Source organism: Gouania willdenowi, chromosome 15 (genome assembly GCF_900634775.1).
Source record: "Gouania willdenowi chromosome 15, fGouWil2.1, whole genome shotgun sequence".
Taxonomy (NCBI): Eukaryota; Metazoa; Chordata; class Actinopteri; order Blenniiformes; family Gobiesocidae; genus Gouania; species Gouania willdenowi.
This window is the reverse complement of record NC_041058.1, coordinates 25,880,935-25,902,325: the sequence shown is the minus strand read 5'-3', so window position 1 is coordinate 25,902,325 and position 21,391 is coordinate 25,880,935. Positions and strand designations below refer to the sequence as shown.

The 21,391-nt window shown below is 38.3% G+C and overlaps 1 protein-coding gene across 3 annotated transcripts in view; it reads right to left on the bottom strand.

Moving 5' to 3' along the window:
- The window catches only part of cpeb3 (cytoplasmic polyadenylation element binding protein 3), a 58,415-nt gene that overhangs the window by 20,639 nt on the left and 16,385 nt on the right, over positions 1 to 21,391 (bottom strand). For 2 of the 3 annotated variants that reach the window (XM_028468154.1, XM_028468153.1), the window contains exons 3-5: positions 16,538 to 16,622; positions 3,416 to 3,472; positions 278 to 301 (exon numbers count right to left, since the gene is read on the bottom strand). In XM_028468154.1, coding sequence (XP_028323955.1) covers positions 278 to 301; positions 3,416 to 3,472; positions 16,538 to 16,622 — 166 coding nt within the window. The remainder of the gene's footprint in view (positions 1 to 277; positions 302 to 3,415; positions 3,473 to 16,537; positions 16,623 to 21,391) is intronic. The other variant, XM_028468155.1, reaches the window with a different exon arrangement.

The window sequence follows — 21,391 nt, the reverse complement described above, 5'->3', positions numbered from 1 at the left end:
ATCAAAACCAGAAAACTGATTCAGAACAGAAGAGTAAACCATCAGGAGGCTTATTTCCCATCACCACCAAGCAACCACAAGATTCATTCAGATAATTTGATAAAATCATTGGCCCACCCACTTAAAAGAGAAAAAACTGCATTTGAAATGATTATTTTCAGCCACAACACATGAAAAGCAGACAGTGACAACACATTACATGCCCCCCTTCCCCCCCACCATAGCAGACACAGCTGGAATGGTAAGCAGAACCCCCGGAGAAAATACAACACGTTACCTCTTCTGCGGCCATAGCTCCGGGCTGCTTGTCAGCACAGTGGAGGAGAGGGAGGGGGTACGGGAAGAAACACAAGATGAGACAGAGGCTCATGGCAGGGACGAGGTCAGGAAAGAAATACAGACATGTGGAAACAAACCAAACCATCTCTACGGCAACAGTGAAACCCCAGATGAGCACACCTGTAAACGTCTGCGCTGGGTTAATAAACCCTAGAACTGTCTTGTGGTGACCCTGATGCATCTGCCCTGGAAAAAGACACGTGCATATACTGCATGGAAGGTGATGTATGAAGTTATACCAGGAAACAATGGATGAGATATTTAGTAGCATAATGCAACCCCAGTAACAGAGATGGTAATCTGTGTTTAATGAACCCTGAGTGGGTCTAAATTCTGCTAATCTTCAATGAATACTCACAAATAAGGCCATAAACCTGTGCGCACGCAGGAGTAGAGATAGAGCAGGTTAGTCATTATCATGGTCTGGGTGAGATATTAAAAGCAGTTCTCAGGCTGTACTAAGTGGAAACTTCCCACAGGATAAGAGAGCGGGGTTCAGAGGAGGAGTAGAGCGAGCTTAAGTTACGGTATCATAGCTGAGCTCATCCATATTGATAGCACAAGACAAAAAAAAAACTGCACAGTGATCAATGCATGACCACTATTTCCATGTACCAGTCCTGAGACAGTCTGTATTCAGAATGCATTGCTTCAATGCAAAGCAACTGCATAGGCTTGGAAATCTGGAAAGTGGACGACCAATATGAAAACCGTTTTCAAGGGTTTTGTGTCAAGGAGAAATGAGGGACTTACAGTTCTTTAAGGTTGTGGTCAAAAATATGGTAATGTTTTCTAGGCTTTTGTTTTACAACCAAAACGTCAACATGTGTCGACTTCTTCAGCAAATTTACCAAAATAACTCGCCTTACTGGGCCTTTAAAGCCAGCGTATACCGAGAGACTTCACTGGTTTTTATTTTACTTTCGCTACCACTGACAAAAGACTAGAACACATTTTGAATATTCACCCTAAAAGAGTAGTTAAAAACATTATATTTATGGAGGTGAAAAGTAGAGCAGTGACTAGATTCAGAAACTTCAGAAGAGTCCTGTTCCTCATATCAGTGTCTGACTCTGAATCTTGACAGCTAGAAATGCAGTTTTTTTTTTTTTTGCTTCTAAAGAGATAGTTTTGCAGTGTTGCACTTGCAAAGGTTTGTTTGCACTGTGGAGGTGGTCCTTAATATACATCAACTGATTACATTCTGTGAATCCTCTTATCTAATGTTACCATTTTTGTAGGTAAATACTGTTAAAATCTCTAGATGGCACTTTATTTTTCTAAAGCGTTTTAACTGGAAGTTTCCAGCCAAGGCAAAGTGCAGTGAAAGGCAGAACAAATGCCAGCAAACAGCAGGAAGGAGCAGTCAGCGCTAAGGAAACCCACTCTGAGATCCTCCATCACAAAGCAGACTAGCCCCCACAAAAATCAACACAGGCATTTTTCAGTTGTGTGAGCCCCACTCTGTACTTGGCCTCTGAAACTCCTGTCAGAGAATATATTACGTCTGTGCTACTTCTCATCAGCTTTGTTTTCATTAAAAGAAGCTCTGGCTTAATCTAGGCAGTCGGTCAGTAGCTATGGCCTCTCACAGGCTGGTCATGATAATAAGTTACTTAGCAACTGGAGCGAAGTGGAGAGTGTTGCACTGAGAGACTTCTCAGACATTTCAGTTTAGGAGGCTACAAACCATGAGAAGAGGAGGCATATGTAAGCGGGTTTCGACCCAACTTCAAAATTTGCCTGAAGTGAAAAAGTTCAGAATCTGATATTTCTGATGAGCTTGATATTTTGCTGGGATTTGCATCTTAGAGTGAACTGCGCAAAATGTAGGATGACAGACCTTTCCATCTAAACTCTTTCTTCCTCACTCAGATATGACCATCATCTGCAGAAAGCAGAACTCTTGCTGCTTCCTGCAATATGATGTGATTAAAGCTAATAGGAAGAAATGAAGGAGAAACACTAAAACACTTTAGAGTTAACACCAAAGCTTTCCTGACTTCACACATCATTGTCTACAGCAGAGAGCCAGCTCTGACAGACTTGAAGGATCATGACAGATCTTCTCTTGTCTGACTCTAATCCAGTGACACAACAGTTTATCATCAGTCTGAGGCATGCTTTCTGAAGATATGGCTCATTATTAAAGGAATAAAAATGAGGAAGCAGCCTAACTGTTTGCCTCAATAAATTGCTTTATTGAGGCAAACAGTTAAAAAAGAAGATTTTTTTTTACAAGTTAGACTTCCACTAGTTTACTTGTTTTGTACCGTTTGGGCTAGGTGGCCACATCAGGAGGGGAAATTAAAGCTTTATAATCTAATCACCTCTTATTTATGTCAGACTTTTTTTATTTATGAAAATATAAGTTTTTATATAATGTTTTAGACTCAACAGCAGTAGACATGTTCCCTAGAAAGGACCTGGCCCCGAAGGATTTCTGGCAATTGCGTTGCAGTAGATTGTGCTTATAGCTGATTTCCATTACTGACTTGTCCTTGATGGCAGTTGGTCATCTGTCGAGGCATCTAGACTAGCATGTTGGCATACTTTTGGAAGTCCTTTTTCTTAGGTCAACAGTAAAGTGCTAAGAGGTTCGTCGTAAATTTTGCGTTGTGGAATCCGGCCTTTGGTGAAGGAGGGGCAGTGTGTATCGTTACTTAGGACGTGTTTGTGTGGCTCGGGCAAAAGTGAAAACTGTCTATAAAACTGATGCCATTGTTAGTGTAGGGCAGTAATTTCCAAACAGGGGTGTGTGTACCCCAATGGGTATGTCAAACCATAGCATGGCATACATCAAAAACATTTAACAATGTACTGTATGTCCAAGTGTACATTGACTCCAAAATTAGCTCTACCCAACCGGCAGATTGTTGAGTAACTGTGCTCTGCGCTAATATTGAGAAAACATCAGGAAATCTGGGATAAATAGTCTGTATACCTAGATACTTTTGCTCTAGATAAATAAAACTGTTTAGGGAAGCTTGCTGTCTTTAATAGACAACACCTATTAAAAACAAAACAGTACACATGATACAGCTAAAATACAAAAAGGAAAATAAATGTGACTTACTATTCAACGGCATTATATGATCTGCTCCAGGATGATGGAAGTTGAAGCCCATACGTCCTGTCAACACAAATAAAATTAAATGTGAGAATCACAACTAAAAAGTTATCCTAAAAACATTATCTTTAGTGTTTACTGTGAGAGAAATAACAACCAATGTGCAGGTAAATGATAAGGAAATGGAAATGGAAATCAAATTATTTTGTTATCACTATCTGATGTGCAGCATGTAGGTTATGGATTTACTGAAGCTGAGGTATCATCAGCTCAGATGTTACAAGAGCCCACCTGTGTTTTTAGTTTAATAAAGGAAAGTGGGATGTCTGAAAACATTCTTATTCTCTGCTGTCGACCAGTTCTAGACGGGACAAATATGTTTCATTTTATTTTACCCGTGTGTGTGTGTGCGTGCGTGCTGTCACTGCAGCTCATTACAAGCTCTGACAGATGTCAGACTGATTCAACTATTTTAACGTAAAGCCGCAGTTTGCTCACATTACAAGAGTAATTAAGTGAAACATTAATGACAGATGATGATGATGACGATGTGATGTAATGTGCACGGATGATGATGATGAAGCGCTGATCAAGGAAAGAGATTTTAACTGTGACACGGAAAGAATGCGGCCGATCCTCACACTGCAATAATCTGATCAATAATCTGATCAAATCAACCTGTTACATTGTTTATCAATGAAGGCGTTTCAAATTAAAAGTGAACTTTATCATTTTCACGAAATTCAATGACATTTACAGGCGTTGGGAAAACTCCATGTTCTGTGATTTCTAGACAGCCTCAAAAAAATGACATCATCGCCTCCTTTCCTTCAGCCAGCCTTCATCGCGTAAGGAGCGCTTTTTGGCTCCTTACGCGCGGTGGGCGTGTCAGGAACCTGGACTGGAGAATAATTGTTAGAGAGAAGCGCATAAATGCACAAAAAAAAAACGCTTGACGGGAGAATAGAACCCTATGATTCCAAGAAAGGTTGATTATAGCAATTACATTCTCATTCCCACCAAAAAGAATACGCTTTTCTGATTCACTTCGTCAGATTTGATCATGTGAAGTGGGGTGGCAGTTGTGAAATAACTAATACAGTATATGATTGCACATCAAGTGTACATCACGACAGGAAGGAAAGATGTGAAACATTCTTTCTTTTAGCATTAAGCTTTTTCCTCATTAGCTTCTGTTGACGCTGTTCTGTAGTTTAGAACATGCTGTCACAATGCTGATGTTGACCAATCTACCTAATGTCTTACTCACAAAGTAGTCTTTACCTATACCTAACATGACAAAGAAAAAAAAACATAATCATGAAAACCATTATGCATACAACAGGTCCGTTGCTTAAACAGAAGAAATAAAAGCAACAACACAAAATACGTTGTGGACCACCTATTCAAAGCACAACTTCAACAACAATGTAGCACTACAGTTGTACGCTAGATTGGATAGTTGCAAACAATGAATTACTTCACAGCTACAGTTTTCCTTGCCGAGTTTTACGACGTGAACTTTTGAGATTTGGCTGGTGCAGTGGCACAAACAAGTATGTAAGAAGTTTCAAAATTAGCCACAGCAGGCGGATAGTAGGTGGGGGTTGGGGCCCTCTTTCTAACTTGCAAACAAGACTGGAACCAGCAGTTAGAGCTGGTTTATGAACCAGGAAGGCAGGCTTTAAGTGATGATAAGGTGACAGGGGGCTGGCCACCCTGCAGCTCCACAGATGTAGATTTCCATTCCCCTCTCAAGCAAAATCAGAGCTTAAGGGCAAACAGAATATGACAAGTCCATACATTCATGTACAAGTTTACAAGAACTCAATGATATACATAGACCAGCCATTTACTGTATATGAAAAACCTAACAATGTTGATGTTTTTTGTTTGCCATCCCATCCCTTACATAGGATATGCACTGGATTTTCAATCAGAGCTTGCTATCAAATACAACAGTCATTCATTTGGTACTTTGAGCTTGTCTGTTAGATCAGAGCACATAACATACAGTACTTAAGTCCCACAAGTAACTCAGAATATTCCACTAGCGCTACAGCTTTGGAAGCATTTCATACGGTATGTTTAAAATTATTACAGAGTTTGTGATTTTTCAACTCCGGAATGATCAGCAATTACTCTTTGGTTCCTGACTTTCATTTCTTAAATCTAATGGTCTAGTTAAGGTTCTTTTTGAGGTCAACAGTCCAAAAGGATAGTTACATAGAATCACATATTGGTAAACGTGTGGGAGGTCTGTTTGTCAGTTCTCCTGCTGAAATAGAGAGTTAAAACCTAAAGGTCTGACTGGCTAACATGTCCTTGACAAAGAATGACTTGCAAGGTGTCAGAGGTCCATGCATCAAGCTAAGCAGAAATAAATCAATGACTTAAATGAGATTCCATGACTAGTGCCCCATACTAAATGCAGTCGTAATCAAAAATAGACATGGACTTGTTTTCCATCTACATGAACTCTTTGAGTGACAGGAAGGGAGCCTGTTAAACTCTTGAAGTCCTAAAATAACTATGGGCATGTGCCATCTGCTCTCCGCCCCCAAGGGGCCGGGTGGCAGGCCATGACATCGCCCCCAAGTTGTTGCCGTTTGGGTGACATTTCCTCACAGAGATGTTGAGCTATTCTCAAATTCTCTCAACCAACCTAGCTGTGTCAGTTGCACAGCAGCAGACCTTTGCTCCAACAGATTGTACATCTGCACACACAGATCCAACGGCGATCCCAAAGACCTGATTTGCAAAACAGTGTGATGACCTTACTGTGAGTGTTCAGAGAGTAGTTTGAAGAGAAACATACTGTATTAGAATTAATCTGGATTTGGTGTCCAAATTGGTAGTATTTCAAAACAAAATGTTGAGGTTGAGGATTGTGCAGTGGGAGAATATTATTTGGCTGTTCCCATTAGTCACCACAGAAAGTCATCTACCTCCACCTCCTCATTTCTACAATATGAATAAAAATACCAAACATTTTTTATCCTTCACTAAATCCCTATCACTTTTCTGTGGTCTCCATATTTTCTTCTGGTTTGGTATAGATAACTGCAATATCCTCCCCAACATATCTATCCACTCTCTCCTCTATACATGGCTGAACAATCAATCTATTGATTTCAACTTTAGTTATATTGCACCAAATACATCACAGTCATCTCAGTTTAATCAGATTTAAAGAACTTGCTCACATCATACCCTAAATCCCACTGCTTTACCTTTGCTTTCCATCATGGACGCTACAGGAAAACCTCATCATTCAAATTAGAAATTGGGGGTTATGTTTACATTTAAAACAAAACCCTTGTGCTAATCTTTTAAACTGCATAACAAGAATATGCAAAGTCATGGCAACCAGAATGTGTCAGAACTAATAAATGTTAACTATGAAAGAATTACAGTAATCAGTAACAAGAGTGAGGCTGTTATGTGTTGTGGCAGTTTCACTCGTGAGAAATACTGAACATCACATAGAAGATACAAATGTGTGAAATGCCAATTTAACCTTCCACCTTGATAAAGAACATCCAATGGCTGTTAAAACACTTCATATCTACCACAAAATTAATTCACACATCAACCTTTACCTATTATGCAATATAAATAAAACGTCTCGCCAAAGGACACGACAGTAGTACTTGTGGTCCACTTTCAGTTCTGTCAGTCTTTGTTTCATGTAGTTTCATGTTTTTTTAACTCTTGTCTTTTTGTGCTTCACAAGTATGTGTGCCTGCTGCCCCCATATCTTTCTGCTCTTGGGTCTTCCACCACTACATCTACCAGGCATGATAAAAGTATACAAGAGCTTTCAGTTTGGTGATAGTCAGAGCCCATCATAGCACAGAGACTGCCTTAGTAAAAGTAACCAATGATCTCCTTCTAGCCTCAGACAGAGGACTGTCTCGGTTCTGGTCGTCTTAAATATCAGTGCAGCCTTTGATACAGTCGATCATAATTTATTACTGCAGACTGGAAAATGTTTTTGGGATTAAAGGAACAACCAGAGGTAATCATGGAGTTCCGCAAGGTTTGGTTCTAGTACTAATACTCTTTACATTATACTGTATATGCTTCCAGGCAAAATTATCAGGAAACATATTTTAAATTATAATTGTTATGCAGATGATACACAGCTCTATTTGTCAATTAAATCAGATGAAACACATCAGTTATTACAATTCCAGGCCTGTCTTAAAGACATTAAATCTTGGATGAACTGTGACTTTCTCCTCATCCCCTGGACAAAACAAAAGTGATTTTATTTGGTCCAAAACACCTCAGAGACAAATTATCACCAGGCCAGGCCTGTGCAAGTTTCACACCTATGGGGGCCCTCAAAGTCTGATTGTTTGGCTTGGGTGAGTGGAACTGTGCCATGGCGGAGCAGGGCTGGCTTGGCACGGGCAGCCTGGTTGGTTTGGCGAGGCCACCGCTCACTTCAATTTTACGCCACCTAACCGTGTAGTAAGGGATTCCATTAATGGCATGTTATATATCATTTATAAAGTCTTGAGGCCCAAGCGTGCTGAATAAAAGATGTCCTATCACAGCCCTTGTGATTGTGTTTGCGGGGCAACCATGAAAAACTGATATAGACGACAAATAATCAGTAATCATGAATTCATGTTATTTTGAATGCTTGGGCACGTCTTTATTTATTTGGGTAAGAAGGTAAAAATTCAGGGAGCAAAAAACAGCTTCTTGTAAATCTGAGTCCTTGCCACTGATCAGCAACTGTATCTGTCATCACAGAAACTCAAAGAAAGCTGTGCTTCAAGTTCCCAAGCATTTATATTTTTACTTGACTTCATGATTCTACTCTGTCCCACACAGAGAGCTCCACTCTAAGGCTTCCACTTTGGTCCAAATAGGAGAACATTTTTATCTTTTGCTACACCTCCTAAAGAAAACACTGACACCAGAAGTGGTGTTTGTTCAGAATAAAAATGTACCCTTTGAAGAAATGCTCCCTTTCCTGCTAACTACTACAAAAGAAATTCACAATTCCCAACAACTCCCTAGTATAAGAGGGACGAATAATGACAATACAAAGTGAGGGTGTGCCTTATGTACACCATCAAAACATGGCTAAAAAGACAGAGAGGAAGATGGTTCTACAGGATAATCGGCCTGGCTATGTTGAGATTGTTTGTTGACCTACTTCTCCAGTTCCTACCAGTTTATTATTATTATATCCTTTATTTAACCAGATAAAAGCCTCATTGAGATTAGAAATCTCTTTTTCAAGAGGCGCCTGGTTAAACCCAATAACCCCCAATGAGATGAGTACAGAAGGGCCAAAGATCTTTCACTATCTTGCTTGAACACAGAAAAAAGCAGTATCCACTGTTTCTGAGTAATCTTGCTTTTAAGTTATCAGGTCAAAGTGATTCACCAACAACCCATCTCTTCACACATGATCCACGTTAATTATGTTCTGAACCAACCTTTTTATTAATGCTGCTACTTGCAAACTATGGGTGCAACTTAAGTAGTGAATAAAAATAACATCAAATAAATAAATACTGGTACCCTTTGAGTGATTAGGTGATATGTGTTGATTAGTGCAAAAAAAAAAAAAAAAAACGCAAATAAAGGAGAAGAATCCAAGGCTTACCTATGGCAAATGGATAAATTATGTTAGAAATAGTGTGAATGACGCATTCTTGACCAAAAGGAACATATTTGAATAGTGCTGCAACAGAATCGGCTTAAGTTGGGTTCGAGCCATATTCTGTTGGGCTCGGGCCACTTCAGTTCCATTTTTTAAGGACTGATCACAGCTCTAATCAAAAGTACGAGTCGACATTCAAGGGACTCGCAGCAAATGTTTCAATTGGGTTCAAGACTCATTGATTATCAGAATCCAATAACCCTCGAGGTACCAGTTGATAAACATGCCTGGATTAGGTTGAATAAGCTCAGTCGAGCACACTTAAGTCATCCCCCTGAACATAACAAATCATAACACAAGTCAGGTGTGATCTAACCTTTAACACTGCCAGTAAACACCTCACTTTATCTTTGTGCACTCATTACCAAGTGTTTAAAGTTCGGGTACAACTCTACAGAGGAAATCATTTCGTGCTAAGGGTTGAAAAGTTTACCGGGTCAAAAGCACCTTATTAGCCAAACCTTCTCCAAGTTAAATATTTACTTTTTACCTCAGGTTATGCCAACTTAAGCCTCTCAATTAACCAGCACAGAAAAATGCCAAACTATTGCACAAAAGTTGTGTAAATGAAGAATAATCGTTCCAAATGAATCCTGGTCGTTTGTTTAACTTTAACTTGCTCTATGCAGGTTTAATCAGGTATCAGAATTTCCTTTCACTGAGCCACACAGCTGATCTAGCCTGCTGTGTTTTACATTAACCAGTGGTCTTGTCAACATGAGAACAAAGTCAAACAGTATCCATGTTTGCTCACACTTTTCTACTTTCTTCATTTTCAGCTGCCGTCAACTACTAGTCACAATAATATTTCACAAATGAATCGAAAAACATGAAAAGCCTTTAGACACCACGGTGCTGATGTAAAATATACAAAAACTCAAGCTAAATGAGACAGGATTTGTCTTGAATATTTGTGAATGCATCCCTGAAAAAGAACCCCCCCCCCCCAAACATCCTAAATTTACCACAAGACCTCAAACAAAAATAAAACTCTCCAATGAGAGGCATTGGGAATAAAATACAATGAGCCTTAAGGAACCAGCTCATGTTAACAAATTAGTCAGTGTAGACAAGGACAATATAGTTCAGTGACAGCTTTTTTTCATATATACAATCTTCACCCTGGAGTACGATTTTAAAAAAAATCCATAAAAAGTTGTAAATTGACTTAATTGAGCAGTAAGCAGGAGTACGCTTTTGTAGATGCTTGTAAAGACTCATAGGAATAATAAATAAAGAATAATGCTTTTAACTTGCTTATTGGGCAGATGGTGGCTGTGAATTTATCGGCTCGGTACAAAGATATAAAACTATGACAACATTACATAAAAGTTTGTGATTTGCTGAGGCAAAACAAGAAGAGATGAAGTCTTGTGTTTATAATAGTTTTCCTCCCAAAAAACATGTCAACACTGCAGAATTTGAGTTAAAATACATTAACAATGAGCAGTCTGGGTTTTCCTGAGAGTTGTTAATGCTTTGAAAGGTGCAATCAGAATGCAAACCGAGATAAATGTGTTCAATTTATCAGCTTTTCTTCACCCGTTTGAACTGAGTCCTTGTCTGAAAGACACATGTGTAGAAGGTTGAGTAACTAATAGCAGCTGAGGCTACTTTTGCATGCGTTCAAAGACAGAGTGGGGTGTGATCCAGTATCCACAGCAGCTTTAGGGACTTGTTAACACTTGTGTGTGTCTTAACTGATTACCAGTAACATCTGGGCCGATACTCGATAAATCAATTAACCGGACTGTAAATGAAATGAATTCGGTAAGTTTGCCGGCGTAGTGTAACATAACCCTACCGTGAAAGTTTCCTGCGGTCGATAATGGGCATGCGCACCTGGCGAACTGTGCATGCGCATCCATCATGTTGAATAAAGGCAAGAATCTTTCCTTTATTTTTTAGGGTTAGGGTTAGATTTAGGGTTTATCATAGTAGGAAACGTTATGGTAGCAAAATATTGTACGTATACGTGTAAATATTTACTGCGCTATTAGTGCGCATGCGCCTGTAGGAAACTTTTACGCACAAGATTATTTTACACTACACCGGCCTCCATATATTGCCATATGCATGCGTATTTGGCGGCGTGCCTGTTGGCTGCAGAGGCCAGTGTTAGCAACGGATATTAAACAGCAGATAACTCAGTCAGTTCTAATAATTTCTCAGTGAACCTGCAGCGTAATTACTCTAAAATAGTATTCCACTGCCAGGCAATCTTATATTTAGGTAAATCAAACAGTTATAGTCCGGTAGAAGCTTCAGATTGCTACGCCGGCTACACCCAGCGGCCTGTGCAGCAGCAGAGCCTCTTACCCGCGGTGTCTGCCAGCGGAGGAGACGTAAACGATGTGATCGGAAGCAGAAGCGGGGATGCCGAGCGGGGCTAGCAACCAAGCTAAGTCTAAGTATTTTGTTTTCCTTGTATTTTGCCTCCAAACAGGCAGGATGAAAAGGGGGTTCACCTTCAGCACCTGCATGTTTGTTCCATAGTGGAATGAACGGCGTAAACTAGAAACTATTTGGTATGATTTAAGACTGAATGAAACAGGGGGAGGCGGGGCAGTTTTGTTTACAAAAGTTCTAACTGGATTGAAAGTGTTACCTGTTAAGGAATGTACAAATATACATATATATATCTGTGCCTTGAATATTTATTGCAAGTGCAATTTTGTTTTTTGAGAGACTTGATAAACCATTTTATTTATTGCTTTGGTTGTGTGTGGTTTTGTATTTGAGGTGTTTTTTATTTCTTAACAGAGACAGGGTTTATTTCATTGTTTTTGTTAGTGATAATTATTAAAGTGCAATTCTTTGCTAACAGAGACAGTCCATTTTACTTAAAATGTTTGTTTTATTTGTTTAAAATATTTAAAAGTTACTAATGAGAAATACAAGTTGATTGCACTTGAAAGGGTGTATTTGCATTATTATGATATGTTATCATTACATTAGTGGTTCATTTGGTCTAAAAAAAATGTCCACAATAATATCGTTTATTGGCAATAATTTGTGGGACAATATATCGTCCAGCAAAATCTGTTATTGGCCCAGGCCTAGTAACATCTACTGGAAAACAAGTGTGTCAATGTGTAAGCCTAGCAGGGTGAAGTCACCTGCTGCACATTTAAAGTCTCGTTTCCTCAATACAACTAGCGACAGCCTGTGAGGAAAGGGTTTTGCATGAGGGTTCACAACAGATTTACATGTCAGCAATTATTCTGATGTGGGTGTCCTGCAGTTTGTGTGGTTGCTCTCAACAGTACACTGTGTTTTCCAAAGCCAGATGGAGAATCTTTGTTGTGTGCATGTGTGAGAATGTATTTCATTCTCCACACTTCAGTGATCCTGTTCAAAAACTACGTGCAAACACAGTTGCCTGTGTGTGTACCTATAGTCAAAACACACACGCACACGCACACGCACACACAGACACAGACACACAGTTTCTGATGACCCCTTCTAACACAGAAGCATAAAAAAGCTCAAATGCAGTTCAAAGCTCTGATGAGAATAAAGTTTCTACCTCACTGCCTTTGATGTTTCCACTTCCTGGAAAAAAGGAAAACTGGTTCAATCGAAGTGGGTGTGTATTCTCCCATGCCTCAGAGAAAAGAAGGCATCTTTGAAACACACTTCACTCTCTTGCATGTACCCGTAATCATAAAAGTCCAACTTTTCCAGGCACAGTGAGAAGTGAGAGACACGTCTGTTATGGGATTCATGTGGTTGGGACACATTCAGCTGGGAATGAAAAAGTGGGCCTACTGGGTTAATTAGTTTTGACTTGTGGTTGGCAGTTGGTGAGCAGTAGCACAAAGTGAGATGGGTGATTTGAGGGTAAAAATATACTGCTCAAAAAGTAAAGGAAACCCTTGTTACTCCAAATCACTCGCTCTTCTAGGAAATCAAACGGTCTAGTTGATCAACACTGATTGTGAATCAATTTCATCTGCTGTTGTGCAAATGGAACAGACAACAGATAGAAATAAGAAATAATTAGCAAGACATGTCTCTGTCCTGATCCTTTCTGGCTGATTTTTGGTCATTGTTGTCACAAAAGTTGTTCATCTGTAGTCCTTAGCTTTGGTACAAACATCTCTGTTTTTTTTCATACCTTAATGTTAATGTTTTTATAAATAAATGAAAATTATATCCACGATGGCACATCAATGCACACTGGCAATAATGTTTGCTGTGTCTGTCAGAATGTCAAGAGAATGGAGGAGATACCAGGAGACATGGAGTGAGTTGTAGGAGGACAACAACCCAGCAGCAGGACTGCTATCTGCTCCTTTGTGCAAGAACATGAGGAGCACTGCCAGAGCCCTACAAAATTACCCCAAACAGGCCACTAATGTGCACGTTTCCGCTCAAACTGTCAGTAACAGAATCCATGAGGGTGGTATGAGGGCTTGATCTTCACAATGTGGTTAAAGGCACGTGGAAGCCACACGCACGACTGAGACTCATTCTGACTCATCTTTGAGGAGCTTCCACAGAGGTTGGATCACACTGTCATCTTGGTTTTTCACTTCTGAATTCTGAATCGAGACTTTCATAAGATAGTATTTAGGTTTCCATTGATCATTGTGATTTTATTTTGTTCTCAACACATGTAATGAAATAAAGATTTTTACCTGAAACATTTAATTCATTGAGATCCCTTGTGTTCCCTTTATTTTTAATTTTTGAGCAGTGTAGATCAGGGTTGGGGTCAATTACATTTTTCATTTATAATTAGGTATTCAATTATCCATGCTTAATTACAACTCAATTATGATTACTGTGACCAGCATTTTTTTCCAATTACAATTATTATTTTTACCATGAAATTCAATTACTATTATGTTCTGAATTAGTAAAATTCAAATTGAATTAACCGTCATTACTGAGCCTGAAATGAAAAACCCCATAAAACATGTTTATGCCTTATCAGTTTAAGTGTGCTCAAAATTAAATAAGAAATTAGTTTTTAAGTTCTTATGATAGCCTTAGCTCAGAAATATGCCTTACTATAGCCTTATTACAAAAATAAAATTTCCCAAATGTTTCTTTTTTTATGCCTTACTATAGCCTTATTACAAAAAAATTAATTTCCAAAATGTTTCTATTTTTATGCCTCGTCACGAAAAAAATATATTTTTTCCCCATTTTTATGTCTTACTATAGCCTTACCTAAAAAAAAAAAAAAATCTATTTTATTTTAATTATCATGCCTTGGTTTTCATGACATTTTTATAGAAATCTCCATGACAATTACTAATACAAAGTTAATTATCTGAACTCAATTAAAAAACAACTATGATTCCAACAGCAACAGATTTTTTAAAATACAATTATAACTACAATATTTGCATTTCCTGAAGAAAATGCAAGTGAGGATGCATGTGCTGGCCCGCGTCGCACTGCATTAGGATAGCATTAACCTAGCAATAGCATTAATGGGGTAATAACTTAGCAATAACCAGTAAAACCAGTTTGAAAAAGTTGAAAAGGTTGAAAATGTTGAAATAGTTTGAAAAAGTTGAAAAGTTTGAAGAAGTTGAAAAAGTTGAAAAGGTTGAAAAAGTTGAAATAGTTTGAAAAAGGTTAAAACATTTTGAAAAAGTTGAAAAAGTTTGAAATAGGTTGAAAAAGTTGAAAAAGGTTGAAATGGGTTGAAAAGGTTGAAAGAAGTTGTAATGGGTTGGTGGTAGTAGCTGAACTTGTTAAAGGTTGAAAGGTTTGGATCAGTTACAAAATGGCTGACGATGAGGGCTTAAAAGTTCCAATAAGGATGGAAAAAGTTGGAACTTTCAATGTAAGTGGACGAGAGCAAAAAGTTCCACGAGAAATAACTCAAAAAATTGAAAAGTTTTTAAAAAGCTGGAACATAGCAGAGAAGTGCAGAATTTTCTGAAAAGTTTGATACCTCAATTGTTGAAATTGGTTGAAAACTGTGGGACGAGTTTGCAGATACGGAAGAATAATAATATGCAATATTATTTTTAGTGAATACAATAGTGAGGATGCCAATGCATACTCACTAATTATCATTACATCGTAATTGTAATGAATTATCAATTATGCGATTACAATTATAATTGACCTCAACCCTGGAGTAGATTCAGTTCACACCACAGTCACAAAGAAAAAATATGAGTTCTTACACAATCATCTCTGTGATGTTGGCAATATGTTTCTTTCGCCCTCTCGATGCTTTTCAGTGGTTTATGCAAAGCAAGGCTGAGAGAGCTTCTAAACAACATCTTAGTTAGCATGTAAGGCTAACAGTGTCCTATTGGTGCTAAAAGAAAAAAAATTCAGAAAAAATTACTTTGCAGATCTGACTTTAGTCCATCAATAATGTGTCAATTCAATAATCATGCCAGGCTATCAACACGCATGTGAATCTGTTTCGTTTGCCACAAATGACTAAGCCATGCAAATAAACACATGCTAATGTAAAATAAATCATAATAAAAATACTACTTTCATCTCATTAATCCACCACCGTGGTCTGCAGAAAACTAGGCAAGTATGAACGTCTGGGGATTCCTGCTTTATATTCTAAACCTGCTACTAATGCAGCATTAAGTGTGAAGTGCCTACACTGCACAAGTGGCAGTATTGGTCCGGCTACAGTCCAGCTACTGATATAGTGCTAAAGCCAAACTCTAAATCTTAAGGCCACCCTGCTTACACACATCCTAAAAAAATCCTGACATCGTCATCCTTCATGAGAGTGTAACCAATGCCAGTAAACAGATGTACATTGTGCTGTTTAACATCTACAGAGACAAGAATATCATAGATCACTGCCCTCAATATCACATGTGTGCCATGTGTGCAGATCAGGCCTCGTTCTTCCTTTATTTTGTGCACTAGATCTCCCATTGTTGTCCACATCAATGGACTATGTTTAATAGAACTACAATCATGGTAACTTTGAAAACCATAGTTCTTGCAATGCTCCGAGTGTGGCCTCTGCACAGTCTGACACTTGACAAAACATCATCTGGATACCAAATATACACTGGTGCAGTGAAAAGATATAACCACTGTTATTCACATCAGTGGTGATAATTTTGTGTCTGACCAGTGACCACACTGTGTTCAAAGCATTCCGTAAACAGCAATTTACATCTAGATCCTGATATTAAAAATCATAAAGATGAGCAAGAATAATTGGGAGATTTGCAGAGGACTACAAAAGTCAGGTCAATACTGCACTCAAACACACAGAAACACTATAAGATATTGCAGGTTAGGTTGAGATTGCAATGATTTGTGCTGCCCTGAATATAACAAAGGGACATGTTTGTCACAAATGTGAATAAAGAGATGATTTAGGAAATAAAAGAAGAACTGCAGGCATGGATGCATGAATATTCCTAACCTGCAAATAATATCAGCAATAGCCATTGGGGGGCCGCCGGCTGGGTGTGGTTTACCTTTGTCATGGTCAGTCCTTATCATATCCATTAAGGAATTCTCCAAAGAGTGCAAGCTAAAAGCATCAAACGGCCGATTCCGGTCCTGCAACAGAGCAAAACAGAGGACATTAGCAATGATGTCACCAAAGAGAATAACCAACCAACCAGACACAGGAAAGACCTACTTTACAATTAATTTCAACAATATGCAGTCTGCCAGATGTGAAAACTGGAAGACTGGACTACCAAAGAAAAACAAAAAAGACATTCAATGGTTAGGCTACTATGGCAATATAATATCAAAAGTATTGGAACATCTGACTTTATACAGATATACACTGGAAGCCCACTCACTTTATTTCCATAACATTTGATATCTAATTGGAAGTGCAGCTACAAATTAGGGCTGAACGATTTTGGATAATAATCTAATTGAGATTTTTTTTCCTCACTATTGGGATTTAGTATGTAATTCTTTTTTCAAGGGCCTCTTGTCAAATATTTTTCAATGAACACCAGTAATAAATCAATCTGTTTCATAATAAACAATTTCAGATTTATTTAAATGTTAAATAAACATCAAATATACATTTTAAAGCACAGATTACAACAATAAAGCAAACAAATCTGTGGCTTTACCTCTTCAACATATCTTATCTATCATAACAGGACAGTACAAAACAGGACAAGAAAAAAAAAATGCAGCCTTTGCATTTAGAATATTTGCATTTCATGATATTGCGATATCGCAAATGCAATTAATCGTTCAGCCTTACTACAAATGCTTTAAGGTGTGGAAGACTTAAGATTGTATTTATAATAATCACAATCCATTATTTCTGAAGCTCATTTTGAGGATCAGACACTGATTTTGGACGAGAGCCTTAGCTGAAAATCTGCAATCTATTCCATAAGCACGCTTTAGGAGGTAAAGGTTTATTCCCACCAAACTGACTCTTCTGTCTTCATAGACCTTGAAACTCTGATAAAACACTTTAAAATAAGGGAAAATGGATCACCTGTTTTGCCAGCATTGGGTGCTTCAAAAGAATTCATCCCAGTGATAAGACGTGAAGTTAAAAAAAAAAATCGAACTTAGCTGAACATGGAAAAGTGCATTTGAGGAAAACACTGTACAAATCTGACCTTAAAAAATGGATTATATAGATTGGATATTTTAACTATAAATACACAGTACATACGCATCATGAGCACTAAAACACCTGGAGTGAATTACACTGATTATTTCTCAATCATGTCATCCTGTCACCAACATTCTTCCCCTGAAAGTTCCTGTTTTAGAAGCAGCAAAACCATCAGGATTTGGGGCAGTTTGATAAAGATCATTTTGGGGCGGCAAGAAATGAGTCAGAATACCGTGTGCATCACAGCGTGGCTACAGTAATATAACTGATCAGTATGTTCTGATTAATAGCATGTGTGTTTAATGATTAAATCATTGAATTGTGTATTTAAATTTAAAAAAACACAAACACTACACCTCTGTCATCCGCACAACCTTAGGCCCTGCTGGAAAATGTCTGTACAGTTGGTCATCATGTACAAGACTAGATTACCTGTGACAGCATGCATGTACAGACAACTCCAGTGGTTTTCCTTTCTTTCTTTCTCAGCTCAGAATAATGATCTACTACTAGATTATACAGTCAAAACATGAGAATCCGCCATTTTTATTTCTCACTTTTATTTTGTAGTCCAAGCTCAAGGATGCCGAAGTTACGAGAGGATAAGTCAAAATGTTTGGTTGTTGGATGTAGTAACCCACACACTTCATTACACCGTCTCCCAGCATCAGAACCTTTTCAAAGTGCCTGGTTGAGTTTTATTTTTCATGGAAATGTACCCACATCTGTGGGTAAGGTCATTTTTGTGTGCGCGAAGCACTTCAAGGATGACTGCTTCTGCAACCTCCGCCAGTATAAAGAAGGATTTGCCGAAAGACTTTGTCTGATTGAGGGTTCAATTCCTTCTATCTTTGGAGACGACGAACAGAGCACTTCAGTAAGCTGTAAATAACACTAAAAAGTGTGATGATAAGACGTCCCTGTCATTGTTTTGTTAGCATTAGCAGTTGCACCGTCTTCATATGTTAGCGCTGTGTGCTCGTTTTAGATCCTTGATGATATGGCCTACGTGGTTTAATTTAAGTCTAAAGTTTTCATTAGTCATTTCATGTTGCTGTTTTTGTCTCTGAAAAGACTGTATTAAAATGCATTTCGTGACGTTAGCTTGGCGCTAGCGTTAGCTCGGTGCTTGTGTTAGCTCACTTGTTAGGGTTCTGCAGGTTCATCATCTTCATTTTCATCTCGCCCCGCCGGATCTGACTCTGGCTCAAACATGTAAAGCTGGATGGACAAGTCTTCTGTTGTTGACATTGTGTAAATAACATGTGTATAAACATTTTCTGCGCCGCTACATAGCCATATCTCTTCTATCAAACTACAAAAATGGCCGAGCAGGGTGGAGTTGAACCTGGAGAGGGGGCGGGGTATGAAGTGTCTCATTTGCATTTAAAGAGACTGCACCAAAACGAGTTGCTCTTAGAAGCACATCAGAAAAGGGTAGAAAAGGGGTCTGGGGAGCTATAATAATGAGGAATTCAGACCCAAGCAGTGCAGTTCCACTTTATATAGACCACAACTGTATGATTTATATCTAAAAAGGAAGGATGATATGTCCCCTTTAAAATTATTCACACGTTGCAATATACAAAAGAGAAACTGAGTAAAATCTACCAGGATCTGTGATAAATGAAAACGTGCTGAAGCATACTGGCTGTATAGTTTTGTCTTGTGTTCAAAGATACAGGGGTTCTGGTTGGATATATTTGCTTTATTGACAAGGATCTTGAAGTTGCAATTGAGACATGATCCTTTACTGATCCTTCTTGGCGTCTCAGGGGCCTGAGAAAACTTCTCAAAAGCACAGTATCGATTACTTTCATACGCTCTTCTCTGTGCTAAAAAATTGATTCTGCAGCTTTGGAAGGGAGTGAAACTTCCATCTTTCAGCCAATGGATGAGTAGCCTAATAGATACCCTCCACTTGGGGAAAATCAGATATGTTCTAGTAAACAGGCTGGAGGAATATGAGGAGATCTGGAGACAAATGATCACCTTCTTAGAAGGATAATAAGCTATGTGTACTGTGTTGACATGGACTGCTGCTGGGCAGTGCAGCCCTAGGTAGGGAGGGTGGGTGGGTTTGTTTGTTTTTGGGTGACTTATCCTTGGACTTCATTGTAATTACATACTACCTTTGTTGTTCTGTTTATGTGTCTTGTTTTTTTGCTCTCTTTTGGTTCTACTAGACCTTGAAAAATGTAGGAAGTGCTGCATTGAACGAGTTTTGTTCTGCTTCCTAATACAAATATTAGAAACAAAACCTGAGTAGAAGAAATGTCCCTATAATGGGTAAAGAGCGCTGATAATTAGAACCTGGCCATTAATAAATCAGGCTATTGACATATATCTGACCTGTTATCAGCAGATCCATAGGATATCGTTTTTTATTTTTATTAAAAAAAACCCCAACTATCAGCATTGACACTAAAAATGCCATATTGGTCAAGCTCTGCTGCTAATGGATGAAGTCTATATTATAAGCTAACTTCTTGGTGGGGTATGTCAGAGGTAAGAAATGTTTCAAGGCGCAAGTTAAAAATCAAAGTTGGAAGTGATTTTGTACTTTTGCTGTAATAGTCCTATATCCTGTTAATACAGAATCAGCTATGGTAGCAACAGTAATAATAGTGCAATAGATTGATTCAACTGTTAGACTCAGACCTTGTGATAACAAGGATATCATGAAAATAATTTGCCAACCAACCTGTGGCTGACATTTTTAAGTTATTGGTCAAAACAGTTTTGTGGGATCCTACAAAAAGCAAGTGGTTTTGTTGTAGAGTTTCAGCTACTTCATTTTCCAATTTAATAAAAGATAAAAAATAAATTAAGTTGAAGGATTAAAAACATTTAACACTATCACATCGATATCTCACCGTCTCACAGGTGAATTGTTTTACAGGCAAAGAAAGCTTAAAACAGTATTAATGAAGCTACTCATCGTTTAAATCATACTCTTGATCTTGTTCTAACATATGGCCTTGATATTAATGAACTAAAAGTCTACCCTGAAAATCCTCTGCTATCAGATCACTTTTTAATATCTTTTAACATTATCCTAGAGGATCTCGCACTGTGCAATAAAATAGTTACAAGTAGAAATCTATCCAACAGTGCTGTGGCTAAATTTAAAGAGGCCATTCCTGCTGCCTTAAACTCAGTGCACCATCCAATAAATAACTATGATATTAATTATAACCCCTCTCAACTGGATCTGCTTGTCGATAGCTCTGCTAGTCTACTAAAATCCACCTTGGACTCAATTGCCCCATTGAGGGAAAAAACTATTAAACGTCAGAGGAAAGCTCCGTGGTTTAGCTCTGAAACTCACACACTCAAACAGACAACCCGTAAATTAGAGAGAATGTGGCGCTCCAATAAAACAGAGGAGTCACGAATACTTTGGCAAGAAAGCCATAGTAAATACATGACAGCCTTACGACATAGTCGATCTACATACTACTCCTCACTAATTGAAGAAAATAAAAATAATCCGAGGTACCTTTTCAGCACTGTAGCCAGGCTAACACAAAGTCAGAGCTCTATTGAGCCCATGATTCCTCTAGCCCTCAGCTGTGAGGACTTTATGACATTTTTTAACGATAAAATTCACAAGATTAGAGATAAAATTAGCCACTCCCTGCCTTCACCTGGGCCTGCTGTACCATTAAATGTAAATAGGCCTAACCTAAACTGTTTCACACATATAGGACTTCAGGAACTTAAC